The sequence below is a fragment of the Leptodactylus fuscus genome, chromosome 3, assembly GCF_031893055.1.
Source record: "Leptodactylus fuscus isolate aLepFus1 chromosome 3, aLepFus1.hap2, whole genome shotgun sequence".
In the NCBI taxonomy this organism is placed as follows: Eukaryota; Metazoa; Chordata; class Amphibia; order Anura; family Leptodactylidae; genus Leptodactylus; species Leptodactylus fuscus.
In genome coordinates, this window is record NC_134267.1 from 13,976,443 (window position 1) to 13,989,446 (window position 13,004).

The 13,004-nt window shown below is 45.7% G+C and overlaps 1 protein-coding gene across 3 annotated transcripts in view; it reads left to right on the forward strand.

Moving 5' to 3' along the window:
* HHAT (hedgehog acyltransferase) overlaps positions 1–13,004 on the forward strand; it is a 346,637-nt gene that overhangs the window by 44,059 nt on the left and 289,574 nt on the right. For all 3 annotated transcript variants that reach the window (XM_075267136.1, XM_075267135.1, XM_075267134.1), the window contains exon 8: positions 2,844–2,994. In XM_075267136.1, the coding sequence (XP_075123237.1) occupies positions 2,844–2,994 (151 nt within the window). The remainder of the gene's footprint in view (positions 1–2,843; positions 2,995–13,004) is intronic.

Below are 13,004 nucleotides of genomic sequence, written 5' to 3' on the forward strand. Positions count from 1 at the left end.
TAGTCCGGAGGGTGCTGTCGGAAAGCGGACGCCGGGTCTGACTCAGCCGCGGAATCCGCCTGAAGAATGGACAGCTCGTTTCTTTTTTTCCGTGAGCCGGAACATACCACTCACGGAAAAAGGGAATCTAGCGGTCTACATAGACCTCCATTGTGAGGGGGCAGATTCTGAGGTGGATTTGGCGTCAGAATCCGCCCCCTCTTGCCCCGTATGAACAAGCCCTTAGGTTTTGTTCACAGGGCAGAGTTTGATGCTGATTTTGTGGCAGAACCCAATCTTGCCGTCAATTCTGCGGTTGATTCAGCCACAGAACCCGCAGAGCCTATTCAGCGAGTGAAAGTTGTGGTGAAAGCCGGGGAAAAGAACGCCATTTTTTTCATCACCCTAAATAAAATGATTAAAAATTGATAAAAATGCTATACATTCCCCAAATAAGGTATCTATAAAATATCTGCAGCATATGTCTACATGCTGTGAACTCTTTGTGTCCTTCAGTAGCCACCATTCCACTGATTCCGGCACAGTTGGAATTTTTTCTCTAGCACCCACCGTTCCTGAGCAATCAGTGCTGTTAGTTTGAGCACGGTTATGCTCTTTACTGTCGCGTGGGCGGTCCCTATCTACCGCTCCAGGACCGCCCACCTGATAGTAGAGAGCATAACCATGCTGAATCTAAAAACAATGATTTTTCAGGAACGGTGGGGGCTAGAGAAAAAATTCCAACTGCACTGGGTTGGTAGAAGTGGTGAAAGGTTCTGTTTAATATCTCCAACACTGCTGTGTATTTTCCACAGTGGTTTATTAAAATGTAATATGGGATATGCTGTAGGTGAAAATATCTGTACGTATCCGACCCGTCTGTTTTAGAAATTTCTGTGACTGTGTTTCTATGAATGGTGTTGTATTGGCGGCAAGCTCATGGATTTCTCCGAGCTCCATTCACTTGAACAGGATAGTCACAGAAAATTGCTGCATGTGAATGTAGCCGTAATAATAGCGAGCATTTTACCTGCAAACTTTGCATTTCCGTCCTTGGAGTTTTTTTGCTGTATGAATATATCTCCTGAATATCCATCTAAATGGTAATGAAATACAGACAAAGTCATCTCTTTGCGATTTTTCCCCCCCTATCCTGCCTCATTATGATGAGACTATAATAAAATGTGCGGCATCTGATACGCTGCGAGAGACACAAATCAGCCAACCTAATGGCATTTTACGCGGCGCTCCGTGCAGATCGCGGCGGGCGAAGACAAATATTAGCCGGGAAGGCAGATGATTGCTTCCATAATGCGGTGTTAGCGGCTCGCTCCGCAGTCACAGACTTGCAGTGTATTATTGGGGGTTCGTAACGTCACCGGCTGTTTAGAATGTTATTTTCTATCCCTTGATATGGCCAGGAAGGCGTAATTTCCCTTGTGGAAGATCCACTGACTCCTATTGTTATGCAGATACTGTCGCTACGTGTGTACGGGACAAGCATGCTTTATGTGTATATAGGAGGCCTATAGCAATGGCGATATCCTCCAGGATAGAGGGATTCAGCTATTTTTCGCAAAGGTCCCATGACTTTGGTTAGGTGAAGGTCTGAGCAGAACAGTAGGTTTACATGTCAAGTATTTTCCCATGCCCCCTTTGACCCCACCTAGTTCATTTGTACCCCCTTGCGGTAAAAGTGCTCCTCTATTTGTAACATACAGTGATGTAACCAACTTAATGTCCCCATACAATACCCTCCCACAGTGTAATACCTCCACATTGTATAAACCCCATTGGTTTCCCCATACAATATACACCTTAGTTCTCCACATACAGTACAAAGTATAATGCCCCCTTAGTTCTCCTCATTAGTTCCCCACACACAGTATAACGCCCCTAGTGGCCTCCATCTGGTATAATGTCCTTTTTGCTGTCCCCTCACAGAATATAACCCCCTTAGGGCGGGTTCACACCTGCGCCCGGTCTACGCTTTGCGGTTTTCCATCTTCTGCCCGAGAAGCTGGACAGGAGACGGAAACCCGTTGGTCAGTTTTAAAACCCGTTCACTTGAATGGGTTTGCAAAGTGACCGCCCGTGAGAGTCTTGTGCCTCTCCGCGGCAAAACCATTTTTTTTTGTTAACCGGACATGCATGTCCGACTTTGTGTCCGGTTAAAAAAAATCGGTTTTGCCGCGGAGAGGCACAAAACGCTCACGGGCGGTCACTTTGTAAACCCATTCAAGTGAATGGGTTTTAAAACTGACCGACGGGTTTCTGTCTCCTGTCCAGTTTCTTGGGCAGAGGACGGAAACCCGCAAAGCGGAGACCGGGCGCAGGTGTGAACCCGCCCTTAGTTGTCCCAACAAAGTGTAAGGTCCCTTTAGTTCTCCCCACACAGTGTAATGTCCCATACACAATATATTGCCCACTTAGAGGTCTCCACATGGTCCTGTTGGTTCTATTGCTTAGGATAATGCCCCATTAGTGCCCCTCACAATATAATAACCCTTAGTGCCCCCCCACAGTAAATTTTCCCACAACATATAATGCCCATTATTGTCCCACACAGTATAAAGCCCCCTTAGTACTCCCTACACAGTTTAATGTCCCCATAGTGGCTTACACATGGTATAATTTTCCATTGGTGCCCCCACACATAATGCCCCATTAGTGCCCCATCTAATATAATACCTCTCAGCGCTCCCACACTTGTGCCGCCGAGCAGAATAATGCCCCCATATCATCTCCTCTACCAACAGGGTAGGTGTAGGGGCCCCCACTGTCATTTCGTTCCTTGCTCCTGCATTATGACACTGAACCCCCTAATCCTTTATATCATGTGTGCTGCTTGTTTTGTCTTCCAGGTGGTCTCGCCTTGGCGCAGGTTCTCTTCTTTTACGTGAAGTATTTGGTCCTGTACGGTTTTGCAGCCCTTATTGTACAGCTGGATGGATTGAGCGCTCCGGCATTGCCGCGCTGCGTCAGCACAATGTACAGCTTCGCTGGTATTTGGAGGTCAGTGTCTTTTCTTATTCTTGTCTTGTTCAGTGGAACAGAATATTATATTTTCTATACAGGATGTGAAATAATACGCCCGTCTGCTGAGCTCACAATTCTCTTGTCATTACGGAGCACATTAGGGCGCTTGGTGCCGGCACATCGCGTCCTCTTCAGCAACTATAGTCATTTTTGCTAAGTCTCAAAAAGTTCTTATTCTAATTGTTCGGTAATTTCACAACAAAGTCGGAGGTAAAATTAGAAACTCGTTTAATCTTCATTTCCATCTATAGATACAGTATATACCTGAATGCAATATATATACCATATCTCACATGGTGACTGCTTTTTGGAATGAAGTCATCCCAGCCATTTGTGCCCCGCCATGCATTGTATCCACAACTGGCAAAAAGTTGTGTTATGATGGCCATCTAGGTAATAAGAGGATGGGCCGGGTCCACCAGATTTTAGCGGTTCTCTGATTCTTTCTCATGCCCATGGCCAAGTCTAAAGGTCAAGTGGCTTCTGATTTTGTAATAGAAGACATTCAGATGACACTTGGATGACATCCAAATGTCAACCAATGGCCTTCAGTGCTCCATTAATTTCAAAGGGGGATTTAGTTTCCGATTCATTTTCTCAGAGCGGGATAAGACCTACTCTATGAATATCAGTACAGACGGAAGCATCAGACCCTATTGGCAGAACCTCAGGCTGCACACTTAGTCGCGTGCACAACACCCTAGATGTCATCTTTTCACCAAAGGTAACATAGGTATGTTTACACTGAAAGGGATCCTATCATTAAAATCACATTTTTTCTCGATCACACGTAGGAATAGCCTTAAGAAAGGCTATTCTTCTCCTACCTTTAGATGTCTTCTCTGCGCTGCCGTTCAGTAGAAATCCCTGTTTTCGTCTATATGCAAATGATTTCTCTTGCAGCACTGGGGGCGGTCCCCAGTGCTCAAACAGCACTGGGGGCGTCCCCAATGCTGCTAGAGAAATCTCCACCGCCGCCTCCATCTTCTTCAGGAACGGCCTCTCTGTGCGTCTTCTTCCGGAGCTGGGTTCAAACTTTTACGCGTGCGCAGTCGACTTTGCCATCAGGACTCGGGCAGAGCCGACTGCACATGTGCGCGGCCACCAGCTTACTATGTAATCAGCCACAAGAAAATGGCCGCTTACACCAGGCGAGCATGCACAGTCGGCTCTGCCCAAGGCCCGACGGCAAAGCCGACTGCGCATGCGTAGAAGTTTGAACTAAGTGGGTTTATACAGTGAATTTTGCTCCCTTAAATGCTACATTCCCAACAAGCTTCTATTACATTTCGGAGCTCGTCCTGTAGTTCCTTGACATCTGACACATTATTTCGCTATCCTCCACCTGGTCCGCGTTTCAGTAGTTTCTGTCTTTCATCCATGGACATGACTACCTGGGGTCCGCAGACAGATTCAATGAGCGGATATATGTGCCAGGTCGTGACTTGTGATATCTCACCCAAGTAGATTTCGCATATTAGGATTGAAAGTCACTTTGATTATGAGAACTCATTAGTCTCCCATTCCTCCAGCTGCTTTCTTCTAATAGACGGAGTCGGTGGTGGATGCCCGACCTTCACTGACATTGGAGCTTCGCATCACACACTTCCAATTAATACATGGCGCAACATGGCGTGCTTCCTATAGGGAGGCGAGAGGTGATGGTTGGACGAGAGGGCCGTGCCTTGTTGGTAAAGACGCTGACAGAGAACGTATTGTCTATGGTCTTAGTCCTTCTCGTCTTTCATGGGATATCATGAGCGTGCATAGTAATCCTGCGCGCTGCACTATCTGCATACATAATAACATGGTAATATAACCGCAGTACTGATTATAAAGGCGTAGAGGCGAGCAGGCAGTGGGGGGGATGACACTATTTGTTTCATCATAACTTTTTCCAGTTACCATGAAGACAAGTTTGACGACTATCTAAATAAGTCTAAAAATCTGTTACATGTACATATTATATAGCAGACAGATGTGACACAGCTCCGAATCCCCGGCATTGGGATGAAATCAAGTGCTGAAACTCTGGCATCCTGCAGCCACCACTAGGGGGAGCTCCTGAGCTTGGTGTATACTGTTGGATCCAGGGGTGAACCTGGGCTTTCTGCCGCCTGAAGCGGCGTCAGAAAGCCGCCCCCACCCCCCAGAGGAGGGGCGGAGCTGAGGGGGCAGGGTCGCAAGAAGGGGACGGGGCAGAGTGGAAGGGGGCAGGGTCGAGCGGAAAGGGGGCATGGCCGAGCGGAGCGAGCGGCGTTCGCAGGCAGGGAGAGGACCTGCTCTCTGCCTGAGTGTGAGGGGCGGCCGCTGGAGCAGAGCTGCGTCCAGCAGGGCCGCCACAATACACCGCTTGCTTCCCGTGTCGGGCTGCAGACACGGTGACGCTAAACCAGTCCAGGACAGCTTGTCCTGGACTGGCTTAGGTCAGCAAAAATGCCGCCCTCCCGAGGCCCTGGCATAGCGCCGCCTGAAGCGCTCGCTTCAGGTCGCCTCATGGGAGGTGCGACGCTGGTTGGATCCCCCACCAATAGCATATTGATGACCTTTCTTAAGGATAAGGCCTTAAAGGGATTCTACCATTAAAATCAAATTTTTTGTCGATCACACGTAGGAATAGCCTTAAGAAAGACTATTCTTCTCCTACATTTAGATGTCGTCTCCGCGCTGCCTTTCGGTAGAAATCCCGATTTTCATCGGTATGCAAATGAGTTCTCTTGCAGCACTGGGGGCGGTCCTCAGCCCTGAAACAGCACTGGGGGCATCCCCAATGCTGCGAGAGAACTCTTCAGCGCCTCCTCCATCTTCTTCCGGAACGGCCTCTTCACGTGTCTTCTTCCGACACTGGGGGTCAAACTTCTGGGGCATGTTGAAATTGAAACTTCTTTTCCCCCAACATTTGCCAAAAGAGCACATGATGGTCAGCAACTCTCGTCAGGTTTGGCCAATGGGTCCAATGTGTAGGGCCACCATTAGGACAGGTTAGATTGGCGGGGTTCAGCTCCTATCTGTTACCCTTTCTGTACATAAGATGGTTGTGGCTATGCCAGTTGTTGGTAGTCCAGTTTTCTTGAACATTACTATTGGTTCAGCATGAGATTGGGACGCCGGAATCCCACCATAAGGTAGGCCGACAATATGGAAGTCCTGTAATACCTCTTTAATAGTCGTCACATGCAAACAGGATGACTTTGCATTGGTCACCCTATATATACATGTCTGTCACCCGTTAGTTTTGCACATTGCTTTGCCTTGGCCTCTCTTTTCTCCATAGGTTAAAGCCAGGATGTGCTATTCAGCGAGCTCCGACTCTCTGCCCACACTGCTATTTTATGAATAGGCTTTATGAATGCTTCAGCAGACACGAGGTAAACGCGCCATTTGTTTAGAAGGACCGCACGTTCAGAAAGCTTCTAAATTGCAAGTGGCTTTATCCAGCTGTGCTAGATAGGAATCTAAAATTTTCACGGGACTGACTCAACTGAGCATCAACACCCACACAAAGACGTTGGCATGAAAGCCCCATAATGAGTGCGTAAGCGGCTGCGCCATACATTGTATCTCCTGAGAATACAGAGAATATATACGTATTATCACTGGCTACTTGTTTGCGTTAAATGTGCACTGATGTGGCGGATCAAGGTATCGACTAGAAGTCATGGAACGTAGGAGAGTTCAAGCTCTGTGCCTGACAAATGGAGCTGCATTCCCTATAGAGATATATTAAAGGGGAGGGGTCCTTCTTATGACCTCTGTTCCCTATCCACATAAATAAATGTCCGACCACCTTATGGTAATAGAGTGCCAACACTCCATTCATGTCTAAGCACCTGATGGAGGTCACATCCCAGAAGTCCCATAAAATTGAATGGAGCAATGGCCAGGGGTATGGAGTAGTCGTAGATACTGGGAAGTCCCAATGGACGTGAAGGGGATAAGAGTCATTAGTGGGAGAACCCCTTTAAGAGATCGAAGGGCATGGCCACTTTAAAATGTTGAAGGAGTAGATGATCATGTACGAGTTAAAATACAATTTCATCTATGGGTACCCGGTTAAGCACTGTCTAATAGATTCCAGACTCTCTTCATATTTTATCTGTCTCTTCTTTGTCTGTTTCCACCTGTTGTTGATTTTTTTTCTCATGGCACAATATGAATCCAAGCTTTTGTGTCTGGGTCAGGGAATTCTGCATATAAGCACAATATATTTAATGTATGCATGCATCCTATGGTATGGCAATCCTGATTGGAAGCGATGCCACAAAGGTATCATTTCCATTGGATGGAACCTATTTGAATTGTAAGGCTGGCTACTATAGAATGAACGATTGCTGTGAAGTCATGAGGAGAAGATGGTATGAGACCTGTCTGTGTTTTCTTGTCCAGTCAGATGCTATTTCTGACTGGACAACTTAAAGGGTCTACCGTCTCCCCCAAGATTACTAAACTGTCACTGCCATGTTATAAGGCACGTTACAGTGATGAATACCTTACCTTTGTTATGTCACTTTTGTAGATTTGGAGAGAAACCACTTGCAAATGAGGAAGTTGGGGGACTTCTGCTCTTGCTGCTTAGGTAGAATGGGTGATGCCTTAGCAGTGGCCGGATCAACCCTCATGCAATGGGTTTTTCATGCAGGAGGTGGTAGGGGTCTGGATGGCAAGAGGGAGCTGAAGGCCCGCCCCCGGTGCACCAACTGCCTCTCATTTGCATAAGACTTCAAAGTTGTTTTTCTCCAAATAAACTAAAGGGATATACTGTATATAACAAACATGGTAAGGCTAGATTTATGCAACAGAACCCTGTACTTTTTTCACAGTCGTATGCATACCCGAAGGAAATTGGATTCCCATGAGACATAGACATGAGTCTCCTGAGGGATCCTCGAACTTGGCCCAAGACAGGTTCTGTGGTCACAGTAATAGATCCATTAAAGTCTATTCACTAACACAGTGGTGGCAATTGAGTATACCTTGGACACTGGACGAGAATGGAGAAGCTCTATGTACTGCAACCCCTTTAAGGGGTTGTCCCATCACAAGGATCCTATCTATACTGCTAGTTTATGTGGATTTAAGACTTTTCGTAAATGCATTGCTTTATCAAAACTGCTTTGTTTGGCCGCTATCTTAATTTATTCACTTCATTGTTTACACTGTGTTTCTATGGCCCTTGGGATTATATGCTCATTTGTCAAGTGATGTAGCTGCCTGCTCTCAGGGGGAGGGGCTGGGGGCAGCTCTGAGCTGTTTGTGTCTGATAAGTAGTGGAGCTTCTCAGATAGGGGAAGGGGGAGGTGAGAGCTCCGGGATTTCTGAGCTCTTATCAGTCTGTTTAATTGAATTTGGCTGATAAGGGCTGAGATAGGGAGTCTGTTACCTCTGTATATAATGCAAACTGACTCAAATCCAGCTCTGCTACATCAGCTTCACACTGTGGTAATTCATTTACAACCAATCCCGTGCAAGTGAAACCCCGCCCACCTATGTGCCGAGAAAAGCAGGAAGTGAAGAGAGCACAACAGCCTGCAGGTTAGTGAACAAGCGTCATAGAAATACCCCTTTAATTATTACTGAATTTTGGTCCTAAAAACAATATGACTGGCATGTTGTGTCCTGCGGCCTCCATTAATCAATCGGACGTCCCTGCACCAGAATGGAAATTCAGCCCGCCCTCCTTCGCACCATTTGGCAAGCAAGTTGCAGATCAGGGGATGTGGTGCACGATGGGTGCAAGAAAAGACTTTACATGCACTCATGCGTTTCGGGATGATAGCGCTATAGTCATCACAACAATGTAAAATCCACTTTTGGACTGGAATATCTTTCGGCTTTTCGGAGACTTGATTTGATACGTGGGTTTCATTTGGAATTGATGCAGCGCGGCGCTCTGACAAGCACTTTAATAATATACACATGCCTGATAAATGTTCAAAGCTATGCAAATGTTAAATATTTTACAAGGCAGCTTGTGTATTCAGCGAGAAGATCTTTCCATCTCAGAACTTCATTCCTGTCGGCTGCCTCTCCTCCACACTGTGGGTACATATCATGGGATCTTTATGACAGCAGGCAATTGTGAACGAAATTGATACCGCTTATGTATGCGCGCAAGACAGAATACTGGAGGTTTGAAGTAAGTGATGTATTGGAATATTTTATATCCACTTCTTTGCTTAGTCCTAAACTATTGAAGATATCTTAGCCATGGGGCTCAGTGAGGGAGGGATAGGGTCCCGCTCCTTCCTTCTGAAGACTAGTGCTATGGACTGTCGTGTATATAGTAGGAGCAAGTTCACACAGTGGATTTTGTGCTGGGATTTACCATGCAAATTCAGGTAGCAGAAAGTGAAACAGTCTCCCATTGAAAAGAATTGGAGCAGCAGATTCTATCACAAAAATTTGGCTGTATCAATTTACCATTAAACCTTTCAGGGCCCAAGTTCAACTGCGACCCCTGCACCCTCGATAGCTGCCCCCCGCCATGACTAGTCTATCTCAATCTCAGTTGTTAAAGGGATTCTACCATTATCGAATCGAATTTTTTGTCGTTGACACGTAGGAATAGCCTTAAGAAAGTCTATTCTTCTCCTACCTTTAGATGTCTTCTCCGCGCCGCTGTTCCGTAGAAATCCTGGTTTTCGTTGGTATGCAAATGAGTTCTCTCGCAGCACTGGGGGCGTTCCCAATGCTGCCAGAGAACTCTCCAGCGCCGCCTCCATCTTCTTCAAGATCGGCGTCTTCTTCCGGCGCTGGGAGTCAAACTTCTAGGCCTCGGACAGAGCTGACTGCGCATGCGCACGGCCACAAGAAAAATGGCCGCTTACGCAGTAAGTAAGCGTCCATTTTCTTGTGGCCTTTGGGCAGGCACAGTCGTCTCTGCCCGAGGCCTAGAAGTTAAATGGCCGTCAGTCACAGTTGCCCTCTCGATACAACCACTACACCATCCACAATCACACCGCTATAACGGTATAGTGCCGGGTGCTATATTCATATATATACAGTGTGTCACATTTATGCCGAATATCTGAATCACTGTTTGTATGATGTGAAATCAAGGCTTTACTTCTAACCTTCTAACCTTCTATGGTGGGCCGAGATAAGACGTTCACTAATTACTTAATACAGATTGGGTGGGAGGTCAGGAAATTAATGGAGGTTGAACCTTGGGCGCAGACATCGAAGCCTGTCTAGAAGGATCAATGGAGTCATTTGGCTTTTTCTAGTAGTAGAACGTACTTCATTACATTACAGACGACTGAGATAATGTGCAGTGTCGGAGGAAATGTGCTGATAAAGCTTCTTGTGTCAAAACTATTCTGCCATCTGGGCTCAGTAGATGAGACTCCGACCCCGGTAGGCTATATGCTTGACAAAGCTAAAAACATGTCTTGAGGTTACTGGATGCAGATTGTTCATACAGAGTCAGGACAAATTCAGATTCCTATTCAAGGGCATTTGTAGGTTCAAAGCATTAGGGTATTAAGACTACAGATGTGGCAACCCTTAAAGGGATCCTATCATTAAAACACAATTTTTGTCCCTAACATGTTGGAATAGCCTTAAGAAAGGCTATTCGTCTCCTACCTTTAGATGTCTTCTCTGGGCCGCTGTTCGGTATAAATCACGGTTTTCATCGGTATGCGAATGAGATCTCTCGTAGTATTGGGGGTGGTCCTCAGTGCTCAAACAGCACTGGGGGCATCCCCAATGCTGTGAGAGAACTCTCCAGCACCGCCTCCATCTTCTTCAGGAACTGTCTCTCTTTTCGTCTTCTTCTTCTGGCCACAATAAAATGGCCGTTTACAATACTGCAGTCGGCTTTGCCCAAGGCCTAGAAGTTTGAAGCCATCCTGGAAGAAGACGTGAAGAGAGGAGGTGTCGCTGGAGAGTTCGTAGCATTGGGGACGCCCCTAGTGCTGCGAGAGAACTCATTTGCATATCGTGGAAAAATGGGATTTATACCGAACGGCAGTGCGGAGAAGACATCTAAAGGTAGGGACGAATAGCCTTTCTTAAAGCTATTCCTACGTGTTAGCCACAAAAAAGTGAGTTTTAATGATAGGATCCCTTTAAAGCGTACCTCCAGTTATAAACAATGTTTCATACATGAATAGTGCAGATTACTGTAAGAAACTTTGTCCTATATCTTATTACAGAAATACATTTTCTTCTCCACTTTTCGGACAGTTACTTTCTCCATATTTGTCTGTTAATAGAGTGGAGGGGATAGAAAAGACTCTCAAATAATTGCTGCTGCTACATTGCGGTATCTTGCTTTTTTTTTTTTTTTTTTAACACAGCTAGGTTGTATATAAGAGGTTGCCAGTGCACAGATCAATTATCTAGATGGCAGTAGAATTCTACTCATTCCCTCCCTGCTCCATAGATTTGTATGTGTGAGACTAAATAAGAAGACAGATATGATGTAACCAAGCATCCAGAAGCTTAATAACTGGAGAAGGAATCTGAAATCCATATTAATTTATATTACAAAGTTCCTTATAGTTAAAGGCTCTGATCATTTATGAAAAGTTGTTTATAACTGGAGGTACGCCACAACTGACCACTGGACCCCGCACAGATCAGCTGTTCCGGGGCCACTACTGACATGGAGTCGGAAGCAGTTGGCTTTGTACCATGGGTGGGTGGTGGTTTTGGAGCTCACCTCCCAAAATGAGGACACCTGGAACGTGGCCATGTTTAGTTAAGTTATTACTTTAGACTCTAGCGTCACTTTGAAAGGAGTTTATCACCAATTTTCTGTTACTTATTTATTAAAACCAGACAGCGAAAAAATATGACTTCTATCTAAAGTTTTATCTCTTTTGATTGTAGTTTTTTTCATTCTATTTTCTGTCAATGATTATGGCGGCGGCCATCTTTCCCGAGCTTCTATTAACAACATTTAGTGATTATACTTTACAGCATAGTCATGGCCATAGGCAGCAATAGTCTGGAGCCAACTCGTATCCTGACCGAAAAAACGCCTCCCATCGATATCAATGGGAGCCGGTTATTTCTTTTTTCCGCGACCAATTTCTTCCCACTCGCGGAAAAAAGAAGCGAGCTGCCCTTTCTTCAGGCGGATTCTGCGGTTGATTCAGCTGCGGACATCCACCTCGCGACACCTCCCTCCCGACTAGGCCCATTTATTTGGGCTTAATCTGGAACAGAATGCCACGACTGGATGCCGGTGCATGCGCGGCTAGCCATCGATATCAATGGGAGGCAGTCATTTCTTTTTTCCGCGACCGGTTTCTTCCCACTCGCGGAAAAAAGAAGCGACCTGCCCTTTGATCAGGCGGATTCTGTGTCTGATTCAGCCGCGGACATCCACCTCGCGACACCTCCCTCCCGACTAGGCCCATTTATTTGGGCCTAATCTGGAGCAGCATGCCACGACTGGATGCCGGTGCAGGCGTGGCTAGCCATTTTTTGGTCCGGAATCTGAGGTGGCCAAATTCCGGACCAAAAAAACCCCCATCTGAACCCGGTCCTTAAGGTCTATGGTAGAGTTTTGTAGACATGTTAGTACAGGGAGAGGGTGGAGATAATCTGTGACGTCTTCTATTCTTAGTAATGGATGTAATAATGGGTAAGTGTTATAGAGGTGTTATCTTCTATTGTAATCCTTTCTGATGTGACTGCTGCAAAGAAAATGCATACAGAATTTTCAACTATTATTCTTAGTGTCCAGAGTACAAATTGCAGTACATATATATATATATATACAAGTCTTAAAAATATGTTTACCGTAGAAACTTGGTGTGAAAAATAGGTAATTTCCTTGTGATCCCTTCCTGTTATTCATATAAAATTTTGCATGCCCACCTACCCTACCGCCTAACATATAATAAAACCACTTGTAAATCACTAAACTTCCCCTGAGTACACATTACATTTCTGCAAATCCGGACGTCCATTGTTATGTGTGATTGTTATGTTCCTGTTAGGCGTAGGACAGAACACAAAAAGCTGTATTC